Source organism: Erinaceus europaeus, chromosome 17 (assembly GCF_950295315.1).
Source record: "Erinaceus europaeus chromosome 17, mEriEur2.1, whole genome shotgun sequence".
Taxonomy (NCBI): domain Eukaryota; kingdom Metazoa; phylum Chordata; class Mammalia; order Eulipotyphla; family Erinaceidae; genus Erinaceus; species Erinaceus europaeus.
In genome coordinates this window covers 74,305,657-74,316,975 of record NC_080178.1, presented here as the reverse complement: position 1 = coordinate 74,316,975, position 11,319 = coordinate 74,305,657, and the positions used below count along the sequence as shown (strand labels likewise).

At 52.9% G+C, this 11,319-nt stretch overlaps 1 protein-coding gene across 5 annotated transcripts in view; it reads right to left on the bottom strand.

Annotated features, from left to right (window-relative positions):
* The window catches only part of ABCC8 (ATP binding cassette subfamily C member 8), a 105,908-nt gene extending 98,287 nt beyond the window's left edge, over positions 1–7,621 (bottom strand). For all 5 annotated transcript variants that reach the window (XR_009545663.1, XM_060177074.1, XM_060177075.1 and 2 more), the window contains exons 1-2: positions 7,456–7,621; positions 6,072–6,213 (exon numbers count right to left, since the gene is read on the bottom strand). Coding sequence is in view for 4 of the 5 variants with exons in the window: in XM_060177074.1 (XP_060033057.1) it covers positions 6,072–6,213; positions 7,456–7,603 (290 nt within the window). In the remaining variant the exon portion in view is untranslated. The remainder of the gene's footprint in view (positions 1–6,071; positions 6,214–7,455) is intronic.
* Between the last annotated feature and the right edge of the window lie 3,698 nt (positions 7,622–11,319).

Genomic DNA, 11,319 nt, shown 5'->3' with positions numbered 1-11,319 from the left:
TGCATTGCTTGTGGTCTATTTACATAATCATTGTTTTCATTGGTTTAATCCCCACTGGTTCACGTGCTATTTTCCTTTTCCCCACCCCCTATCCTACGTGCTTCCTCTTCCTGACACTTCTGCCTCAGGAGACATAAAAGACAGGGCTTTCTAATGAAGAGGGATTAGAAGAGATTAGATTGTTGAACTGCATCCCCGCTTATCAATAAAGATTGAACTGCATTCCCAGCTCAGCCATGAGTCCCTGGTCGTCTGTCTCCTGCCCATGAAGCTAGCCCGGCCTGGCACTGCCCTAGCAGCCACAGCTGCAAAGCCTCTGGCTTAGAGCTGCTTCTCTGGAAGTGAACACAGCTGGGTCCCTGGCTCTGAGGCCACTTGGACAGAACCAGGGTCCAGGATCTGGACATGTAACTCTCTTTGTGATGGTCCCCTGAGCATGCACTGCACAGGTCCACTTCTTCTCAGCTACAACAACGAGTAGTGCTCTGGAATCTATCTATCTTATCAAAATAAAAAGTCTTAATAACAACAAAATAAAAGTATTTAAAAACAACAAAATAATATATATAATTACCACCAGGGTTATCAATGAAGCTTGGTGCTTGTACAACAAATCCACTGCTCCTGGAGGCCCTTTTTTTCTTTCTTTGGCAGGACAGAGAGAAATTGAGTGAGAGGCAAGGGGGGACAGAAATGGACAGAGACAGACATCTGCAGTACTTGCTTCACTACTCGTGATGCCTCCCCCCCTGCAGATGGGGTGCAGGGGCTCGAACCTGGGTCCTTGCACATGCTACCTTGTGAGTTTAACCAAGTGTGCCGCTGCCCACTCCTCTCACAGCCAATATTTATTAAGTATTTCCCCACAGCCTGATACTAACTAATTAGCACTTGATACGCATCAACTCACATGATCGTGGGAAAAAAACCCACAAAGTGGGTCCTCTCAGTCTCCTCACCTCATGGGTGAGCAAACTAATAAAGACTCAGAAGCCCAAGTCCACTGTGACTTACTTCCTCCCCCAGAAGGAGTGGAGCAGCTCGTGGCCTCTCATCCCTCCTCCACTACGGCAGAGTGGGGTCTGGTCACAAGGCTTGTGGGGAGGCAAAGTGCCCTCCATGACCTCAGGCTTCCATGCTCCTCAGTCACACCAGAACTGGCCCTGGTTGCACCCTCCCACAGCCCCGCTGCTGAAACAGCCCTTCACCCGACCCTGGCCCGGCACCAAAGGTCTAGTGTGTTCTTTCTGCTGAAGTCTTTGTGGGATTGTCTTCCCCGACCCTCCAATCTCCTGACTCAGTGCTGCTGTGTTTATTTAAGCTGTTCCTCTACCCCATGTACCAAGGTTCCCTGCCTTTGAGAATCTGGTGGTAAGAAGGGGCAAATGTGCTCAGAACTTGCCATCTGACTACTCAGTCTAGAGAACTGATACTGCAGGGGCCAGGTGGTGGTGCACCTGGTTAAGCACACACCTTATGGTGTGTAAGGACCCACTTTCAAAATGCTGGGCCCCTTCTGCAGGGGGACACTTCATGAGGGGTGAAGCAGGGCTGCAGGTATCTCTCTGCCTCTCTCCTTCTCTCTCTCCTCCTCCCTCTCAATTTCTCTCTGTCTCTAGCCAATAATAAATAAATAAAAAGATTTAAAAACCAAAAAGAGGTGAGACTACAGAGGGACAGCAGGCTGGGAGCATAAAGATGTAAAAGTTTCACAGAGGATGTGGTACCGTGTTGGCCTCTGATGGATGAGCAGGAGTTCAAGAGGCAGAAAGAAGGCAGGGCGGTAAGGGAACAACCCCAAGTAGTCTGGTGGGACTAGGGCATAAGCGCAGTGATGGTGAAAGCTGGTAACCAGGTCCCATGGCCCCATCTTCTGTTAAAAGGAACACAGGTGCTTCAGCAGCTCTGCAGCCAGCAACAAGGAGTGGACGGGCAGCCAAGCAATGCTGTAGTCTTTGGCAGTGCCTGCTGGAAGGAAGACCCCGCCGCCCAGGTAAAGGGAAGGCTACAGGAGATGATTTGCTTATGAAACCTTGCCACTTCCTTTCTAACTGGGGAGGGGCTGGGCAGCTATCTGGAGACCTTGGGCGGAGCTACAGCTACAGCCAACACACAGGGAGATCTTGAAAAATGGCGTGACCCCCTGGTGACGCCACCCAGCTCTCAGAGCAACTTCACAAGGTGACTCTGGGCTTCATGACCACACACATTGGTAATCCCCTGAGTCTGGATTAATGGGGATCTGCGGCAAGATTTGGTGGAGGAGGGAACAAGCCAGCCCATCCCTGGTGGTGGAACTGTGGACAGGTAACGTCCCACCGGGGGTGGGGTCTTCAAAATGCTTGTCTCTGGGGTCCTTGAAATACTCTGAATAGCTTTACATCCCCTCGTCCATTTTTAAGTGACATCTAAAATTGTACATCATAACTTCATACAATTTCTTTTTTAAGACTATGCAAGTGAGCTGTTTAATCAACCCTATCTGTATTTTTTCCCCTGTAATTAATTTTTTTATGGGGCAATGAATGGTTTGCAGTCGACAATAAAATACAATAGTTTATATCAGTTTCCACATAATAATCTAACCCTGCCCTCAGGTCCTTTTCTTTTTATTGCGGCAGGATATAGAAACAATAGACATACTCAAGTTAAGTAAGATGAGAAATAACCATAATCTGGTTTAAGTCATATTTTATGATATGACTTAAAATAGATTTTGGCTGCTTTTCTAAATTGTACACAATGAATTAGGAATATGTATCTTTTTTCCAGGGTATGGCAACTGGACAAAATGTTCCAGTGCTATCATTTAAAAATAATGTCTCTTTGGGGACTGGGTGGTGGTACATCTGGCTGAGTGTACACAGTATAGTGCATAAGGACCCAAGTTCAAACCCTCAGTCTCGGGAGTCGGGCTGTAGCACAGTGGGTTAAGCGCAGGTGGCACAAAGCACAAGGACCGGCATAAGGATCCTGGTTCGAACCCCGGCTCCCCACCTGCAGGGGAGTCGCTTCACAGGTAGTGAAGCAGGTCTGCAGGTGTCTGTCTTTCTCTCCTCCTCTCTGTCTTCCCCTCCTCTCTCCATTTCTCTCTGTCCTATCCAACAACGACAACAACAATAATAACTACAACAATAAAACAACAAGGGCAACAAAAGGGAATAAATAAATAAATAAAATAAAAATATTAAAAAAAAACAAACCCTCAGTCTCCACCTGCATAAATAGTGAAGCAGTGTTGCAGCCCCCCCCCACTTTCTCTCTCTCACTCACTCCCTACTTCACCCTTCCCTTTCAGCTTCTCTGTCTCTATCCAAAATAAATAAAACATTAAAAAATAATAAAAACCATCTCTTCACTAAGCTGTATTACTATGGGTGTTTTAGTTTTCAGACTCTCTCTCTCTCTCCCCACCCCCCCCTCCCCCCCGCAAAGGAATAGAGAAGCCCTGTAGGTTTAAGAGGCTTTACTCACTGAATGAACACATTTGGATCTGAACTTGAGTTTGAAGACTAGTTTTATCAGGACCTGAGCCCACTTTGACCTGCCCCCTAGGCTTCCAGGGAGGTCTGAAAACCGGTTGGGGAAGGCTGGGAGTACCACAGGATAGCATCTGAGGCTTCTCCTATCTGTTTCCTTCCCACATCCCTCCTCCATGTTCACCTGTCAGGGATGTGAGCTCACAGATGGAGGCCAGCCAAAACCAAGTGACACATGTCACCCAGGAGGAGCTGCCTGACAGCAGGAGGAGGGAGTCCCCTGCCTGACACATCCCTGTCCCTTTCTACTGGGTTCTGGGGATGTACTATCCACCAAGGCCTGGCCACTCTCTGCTCTGTGTTCCGTCTGTGATCTAACACCACCTGCCACGACTGTGAAGCTTACAAGGTCAGAGTTATGATGGGTGGTTCACAAATAGAGAAAATGAAATGCAGGAAGATGGGTTATGGGACCACAGTCCCACAGCTGATATATAACAGAAGTGACAGAGGCAGACTCACACCTATCTTCTCCGCGGGCAGGGTGCTCTGTCACCCTATGAGTTGACACCTGGTGAGTGTACCTGAGGGCCCCCTAACCTCTCTTCTCCTCTCTCCAGCCTGTGGGCTGCTTTGGGAGGGCGCTGGGGAGGGAGTAGGAGCAGGCTTAGCACCTGCTAGTTGCGCGGCAGCATGCAGTCTGCTCTTCTTGTGATCTGAGGGACTCTGCTAACCGGGAGGTGCCTCAAGGCAGGCAGTTAGCCCCGAGATAAACTCTGAAGCCAGGGTGCAGGGATGGGGGGTGAGGGCAGCAGGGTGAGGGTGTGTGTGGGGACTGGAGACGCTGTTTCCTGCTGCCCAGTTGCAGGAACCCAGGCTGGCAGGTGTGGAGTTTGGGCAATGTCTGATTCAGTTCAGAGTGACTGGAGCTCAGATATTTCAGCAAATGCCCTCCACCCATCACTTCCTCAGGCAGGCAGTCACTGGGCAATGACAATCCTTCCTTTTTTTTTTTCTAAATATTTATTTATTCCCTTTTGTTGCCCTTGTTGTTTTATTGTTGTAGTTATTATTGTTGTTGTTAGAGAGGACAGAGAGAAACAGAGAGAGGAGAGGAAGACAGAGATGGGGAAAGAGACACCTGCAGACCTGCTTCACTGCCTGTGAAGCGACTCCCCTGCAGGAGGGGAGCCGGAGGCTCAAACTGGGATCCTTACGTCCTGTGCTTTGCGCCACATGCGCTTAACCCGCTGCGCTACCGCCCGACTCCACAATCCTTCCTTTCTTCCTTGGTGAGGTGACTGTGGCACCTCCTTTTCTGCACCCCCAGCAGCAGAAACGCCACTGCTACCTGTGGCTACCTACCTCACCCAGAGCTCTGTGTCACCCTCACCTGAGTGCTGTTCTACCCATAGTCTCTCCTCGCCTTCAGTCGCTCACCTGAAGAAGCTGCAATGGTTAGATCTCTCTTCTGATCCAAATGGCTGACACAGTGCAGCTCAAACACTCCACCTGGTAGTGGAACCCTCCTCGAGTTGCTCCAAGTCCACTTTCCAAGCCTCAGCCACCATGGTCTGTTTCCCTGCCTCCTGCATTGCCTGGTGCCCAGCCCTACCTGCTTTCCTCAGCGACGCCCTCTCCCCTCCTTCTTCACTGCCCTCCCTCTGCACGACTGTCAGAAGCCCAGTCTACCTCCAGGCTACGCTCAGAGGCCTTCTCTACAATGAAGCTGGTCTGACTCTGCCTTCATCTCTCCTCCCAGAATGCCTCCTTCAAACAGTCTTTCATTTTTTGAAAGAGTCCATGTCTTTTGAGCTTTGACAGGAGCACTGTGACTGCACAGATAAAGAATGCCTAGATTCCACCTCTGAGACCTTTCTGACTCAGGAGGTGAAGATTTCTCAAATAGACACGGACTTCAGACATAGCATGGGGTGTCAGGTAGTGGCACACTTGGTTGAACACACATGTTATAATGCACAAGGGCCCCGGTTCAAGCCCCCACCTGCAGGGGGAAAGCTTCACAAGTGGTGAGGCAGGGATTCAGATATCTCTCTGTCTCTCTCCCTCTCTATATCCCCCTTTCAGTTTCTGGCTATCTCTATCCAATAAATAAATACATAAATATCATTTTAAAAGTTAAAAAAAACATAGTGTGATCTTGGTGGTGTGTGCTGTGGCAGGGATGTGGAGAGTGTCCCTGAGGAGGGGGGCTTGGAAACGAGGTTAGAGGTGCGGGGCTGACTTATGAGGACCCTAGATGGTGACCAGGGACCTTGCAAACAACTGGGAACCAAGGAAAGACCTTCAAAGCTAGAGTGATTCTGACTTTCCCCAAGAAGTTCAATCTAGCCAGCTGGGCATCTGCCATAGCAGGTGGGCCACTGGAAGACAGACCCAGGTCCCCTCCACTCTGCTACCTGCATTTCATCATGTCCAGTGTCTCTTATCGAGGGCCTTTCACACAGCAGAGGTCGGGGACAACAGCTGCTGGCTTGACTGGCTCATGGGGTGCAAGGGGCAGGGGTCTCTTGGGCCACCGGTGAAGCTCCCCAAAGCAGGTTCACTCTCCTGCACCCAGGAGCCACTCACCCATCAGACAGGATGCCCTCGGAGATCTCACACACCAGGACGAAGAGCAGCATGAAGGTCAGAATCCAGCGCAGGTTGTGCCCGGGGAAGTGGAGCCACGTGCTGTGGTGGATGTGCACCTTGGAGCTCTGGCTGCCCCATCCTGCAGGGAGAGACAAGGCAGGGCCGGGGCCACAGTGAAGGGTGTGTGTACCCACCTGCACACCTGCGCATGAGGGGGAAGTGCGCATGCAGACATGAAGCCTGGATGCCACATAGGAGCCCGGCTGGTATGCTGACGTCTCTTGTGACCAGTTATCACACCAGTTATCTCTTGCTTGCTAAGAGAAGTAGGCATGCTGGCTGATTCTGGACACACTTTTGAGCACGTTATCTCTTCGGCCTTTCTATTTGCATCTGTCATTTTTCCCCCTCCCAATTCCAATATCACTTTATTGAGGAAATGTTGATTTACAGGATGTCACCAGGGTAGATGCCCCTCAAGATAGGTGGGGGTACATTTCACCCTCCTCCCACCATCATATTATTCCACCCAACACAGGAACATAGGCCCCCAACTTCTCCTCAGTGACCCTCCCTAACCGTCTTTGTCAGTAACTAGTAACTCTAGTTACTAGTGTCTGCTGCACCCTCTTCTTCTTAGTTTTGGGACAACTTTTCCTTACATGAACTTTGGGGTCGATCTCCCCTTAAAGTGCATCCACAGGGTTTCTGGAAGCAGGGGACGCCCTGTAAATTGACACAGCTACTTAGCTAGGAGAATAAATACAAAGTCTTCAAAGAGGAAGGCGACCCCAATGAAGGGTGCACCGCGGTCCCGAGGGCTGCGGGGGGTGAGGGGGGACCACGGGACTGCAACTTCCAAGCAGGGGTGCTGAGCCCGCGCTCCTGCACCCGCGAGCTGGGGCCGCAGTCAGAGAAGTTGCTCTCTGGAGACGAGCTCCAACAGGGGGGCAGGGGAGGGGACCCCCTTGCCCAAGCAGGGCCAGAGGATGCCAACCACTGAGTGTCTGACCCCCCCCCCTCGGGGTGGGGCACAGGGTTTGCAGGCTGCTCCCCTCCCAGACCGGTGGAAACTGGGCGAAGGGCGGACCCCTCCCTACACAGCTCCACCGAGGCGACCGCCCAAGCCCTCAGCTTCCCAGAGCGCACAGACACCTTTGCGCCCCCTTTCTCCATCCCAGCTCCAGTCCATGCGCGGCAAAACTTGGGGGGTCCCCGGGTCAGGATAGCTCGCTGTGCTTGATGCAGGCTGGGAGGGGGGTGTGCGGCAGTGGGGCCCCCAGTGGAGCGGCGGTGGGACCCCCAGTGGAGAGGCTTTGAGGCGGTGGGGACCCCAGCGGAGCGGCGCTGCGCCCGCGCCCCGCGCCCCGCGCCGGCTCACCAATGAACAGGATGGGGAAGGTGATGAAGAGCAGGAAGACGTGCGGCACCACGTTGAGCGCGTCCACGAAGCAGCCGTTGTTGAGGACGCCCCCGTCCACCCGGTAGGCGGCGGAGTGGTTCTCGCTGCCGCAGAAGGCCAGGGGCATGGCGGCGGCTGCTGCGGCTCTGCGCCTCCCTCCGGTCCGTCCTTCCCCGCCGGCCGCAGGCCCAGCTGCAGGCCCCGCCCCGCCCCGCCCCGCCCCCGCCGCGCCCCCGCCGCGCCCCGCTACCTGCCCGGCGCACCCACAGGGGTGGGGGCACGTTGGGGCTGCGCGCCCCGAGGTCCCGGGGGCGCCATGTGCTGCGCCTGCGCTGGATCCAGAGTTGACGGGGGGGGGGGGGGGGGGAGGCTGGGGGGGTGCGTGGGGAGTCCGAGTGTGAGGATGGGGGCGCAGGAGAGAGGAGGAGGGTCCACCTGGGCCTCGGGGAGGGGGCTATGGTGAGAGAGGAAGGTGCGTGCAGCCCTCCTCCCCCACCTATTAGGATAAGCAAAGCCGTGAAGTGGTGGGGACTGCTTGAATATTTTCATGTGGTTCCAGCACCCAGCGCTGTCCCCATTCAAGAGCTCCCAACACTCCCGCTTAATTAATACAATTAATGCCCTCTCCCCCCCCCCCCCCTTTTTTTGTTTCTGCCAAGGAAACTGAGGAAAGTTCCATGACCTACCCAGGGTCTCACAGAACTTGAAGCAGGCGCCTCCTTTCCCCTCAGGTGTGCAGCTGATGTATTGTCTGGGCCACTGGCAGGTGAGTGGGTAGAACGGGTCAAGCAGCTGAAGGTTGAAAAGGAGGCAGTTGTGGAGTTGAATCCAGGGGTGACAGAAGGGTCAGCCTGGTCTGTACTCTTCACTAGATTCAAGCAGGTTTAAGGAGTGCGAGGACCTGACAAAAGAGTAAACACAAGCCGTGCCTTTCTGTACACCCTTCCTCCACCCCCCACGGTTTATGCGCCTTTGAAAGAAGAGACCATGGAACTTGGGTTAGACTTAGTGAATGTCCTGAGTCAGAAGTGTGGTGCTTCCTTCCTTTTCCCTCTCTGGAGGGCCTGAGTCTCTGATAGTGGGGGACCCCAGGAGGAGCTCGCCGGGCCTTCCTCTGATAGTGGGGGACCCCAGGAGGAGCTCGCCAGGCCTTCCTCTGATAGTGGGGGACCCCAGGAGGAGCTCGCCGGGCCTTCCTCTGATAGTGGGGGACCCCAGGAGGAGCTCGCCAGGCCTTCCTCTGATAGTGGGGACCCCAGGAGGAGCTCGCCAGGCCTTTCTCCTGCAAGCTTCTCTGAGCCTGGCTGAGGCCGCACTGAGGGTAATGGCCCTGAAGGGACTGTACAGGCAAAGCCGCAGTTCTGCCTGGAGGTCCTGGGAGAGGCCAAAGCAGAAGCAGGTCCCAGGCCAGAGGGCAGGTGAGGTTGGGTGAGCAGCCAGTGGAAGGCAGGATTATGGGTCCGAAGGCCTTAGCCGAGTCTCTGGCTGTTGGGGATCTCCTGAAACTCAGAAGCATTTCCTGTAGCATCAGCCTGCAGAATGAAAGCATGGTGGCAGTCAGTGCCCATCTGCAGGGACAGGGGCTCATTGAGCTGGGTGAGTGTATCTGCTGAAAAGACAGTGGCTGGGGTCAGTGCAGTCAGGCAGGAAAGCCTGAGACCATGACAGGTGAAAAGGCAGGGAAGCACCACTGTGTCTCCTGGAATTCCAGCCATATTAAATGTGCATGTCTGAATGCAAGCCTTCAGGGGAAGTGCAGCCTTAGAAATGGCTGTTGTGTCAGAGGGTGCACAGTTAGTTAACATTCCTATGCCCTTAGCATTCTCTTTCTATTAAAAAGAAGACAAAAAAACAAATAACAACAAACTGGAGACAACTGAGGTTCAGAGATGACGTGTCTATGATGACCTAACAAGGATTTTTAAATTTTTTTCCTAAGTTTTTTTTCAAACTCTCTCCAATGTTGCTCTTTGTTTTTGTAGTTAACATTTCAGTCCTGACACTTTCAACAATGCTGATTTTCTTTCTAGTAATAACAGTCCCTGCCTTAGGGTGGGGGAGGGGAGCTTAACAAGTGTTGAAACAGTACTGCAGGTATCTCTTTCTCCCTCTCTGTCTCCTCCCCCCAATTTCTCTCTGTTGTATCAAATGAGTAAATAAATAAAGAAGGAGAAGAGGAGGGGGAAGGATATTGTGTGTGTGTGTGTTTACCTGAGTACTGGGACCTTGGAGCCTCAGACATGAAAGTCTTTTTGCAATAATAAATAAATAAATAAAATAAAAAGGGAAATTCTTTTTGCATAACCATTATGCTATCTCCCCAGCAAATAGCCTGTATTTTGAAAAGAACAATGTCCCCATTCCCTGCCTCACTATTTGTCGTATGCTTTACATTGGCTTGTTCTAGCCCTCCCCCTCCAAGAGAATTGGATGAGTCCTGTTAATTTCGCGGGCCTGCTTGGCCCCGCCCCAAGGGACCCTGGGAGAGGGTTCCAGAGTCCAAGAGTTCCTGAGTTCCCCAGTGACAGAGTTCCTGAGTTCCGGAGTTCGAGAGTGCGAGGGTGCGAGAGTTTCTGAGTTCGAGAGTAAGGGAGAGGGTTCCTGAGTTCCAGAGTAAAAGAAAGAGTGCTTGCGCCGCCGCAAAGAGACAGCAGAGTTCTGTTTGGTGATTAGTTTGTCTTAGTTTGTGAATCGTTGTTCCTGAATAAAGAAATACAGCTGCCCTGCCCAGCCGTTGTCTCCGCGTCTCTGTTACCCGCCCATGAAGCTAGCCCGGCCGACCAGAGCCTTCCGAATTTTAACAACAAATGGCGCCCAACGTGGGGCTGACCTGCGCATCTCTCAGATAAGTAAAGACAATTTGGCTACCTATGCACGATGGCCTTCTCTTCTGCTTGTGAAGAGATCTCCAAAGGCCTCTGCTCTTTCTTCACGAGACTGTTTTGCTGTTTCTGGAACATTTATCTCTGGACCACTCTGTGGTTTCCACTCGCTCGAGCGAACTCAGAACAGCCAGCGGGAAGAGCCAGCGGGCGGGAGGCAAGGCGCGGAGCTGCTGTTTCCACCTGGTCAAACAGCCAGCCAGCCGGCTGCGCCCAGACAACCCCGCGCACCGCGCCAGCAACCCCGCAGCCCCGCAGCCCGCAGGAGGCCTACGCCACCATGCAAGAGCCCGATGCCAGCACGCTAGAGCCCGATGCCAACATGCTGGAGCCCGATGCCAACATGCTGGAGCCTGAGGCCAACATGCTGGAGCCCGATGCCAACATGCTGGAGCCTGAGGCCAGCCCACAGGAGCCGGCTCTCCACCGCGTGGTGCAGGGCACTGGACGCTTGATCCCTCCACGCTGCTCAGCCACTGCGAACAGGGCAGCAGACATGGCAGGGCCATGGGGCAGGGCCGCGGCATTCTATCATGGCCGCCACCCCTGGGCACCTAGGCTCACACCTTCTACAAAGATGGCCTGCCTGCCCTCTTTCTATGAATTCTGGAACCATCCCGGGCCTCCCGGACCCCCGGGCTCCCTGCCAAAACTGGGCACACGAGATCTCCAGCCGCCGGTCCGGTCTGAAGACAGACAAGCTGGAGTACGCAGAGATTTGTGCAGAGATCGCAACCTGCAATTCCTAGAAGTGGAGCTGCGCGGGAAGCCACCTCCGGATGGTGAACCCCCCCCCCCCAACAACTAAGACAATATAGATTTAAATTCGTGTTTAAAATGACATGTCTTCGTAACAAAGGTTTCTCTCCTCGTGTATTAATGACTATGTTTATGTGTATGTTTAAAGTTTGGTAAACAGTAGCTTTAAGGCTAAATTCTTACTAGTCAAAGATAAATGAAA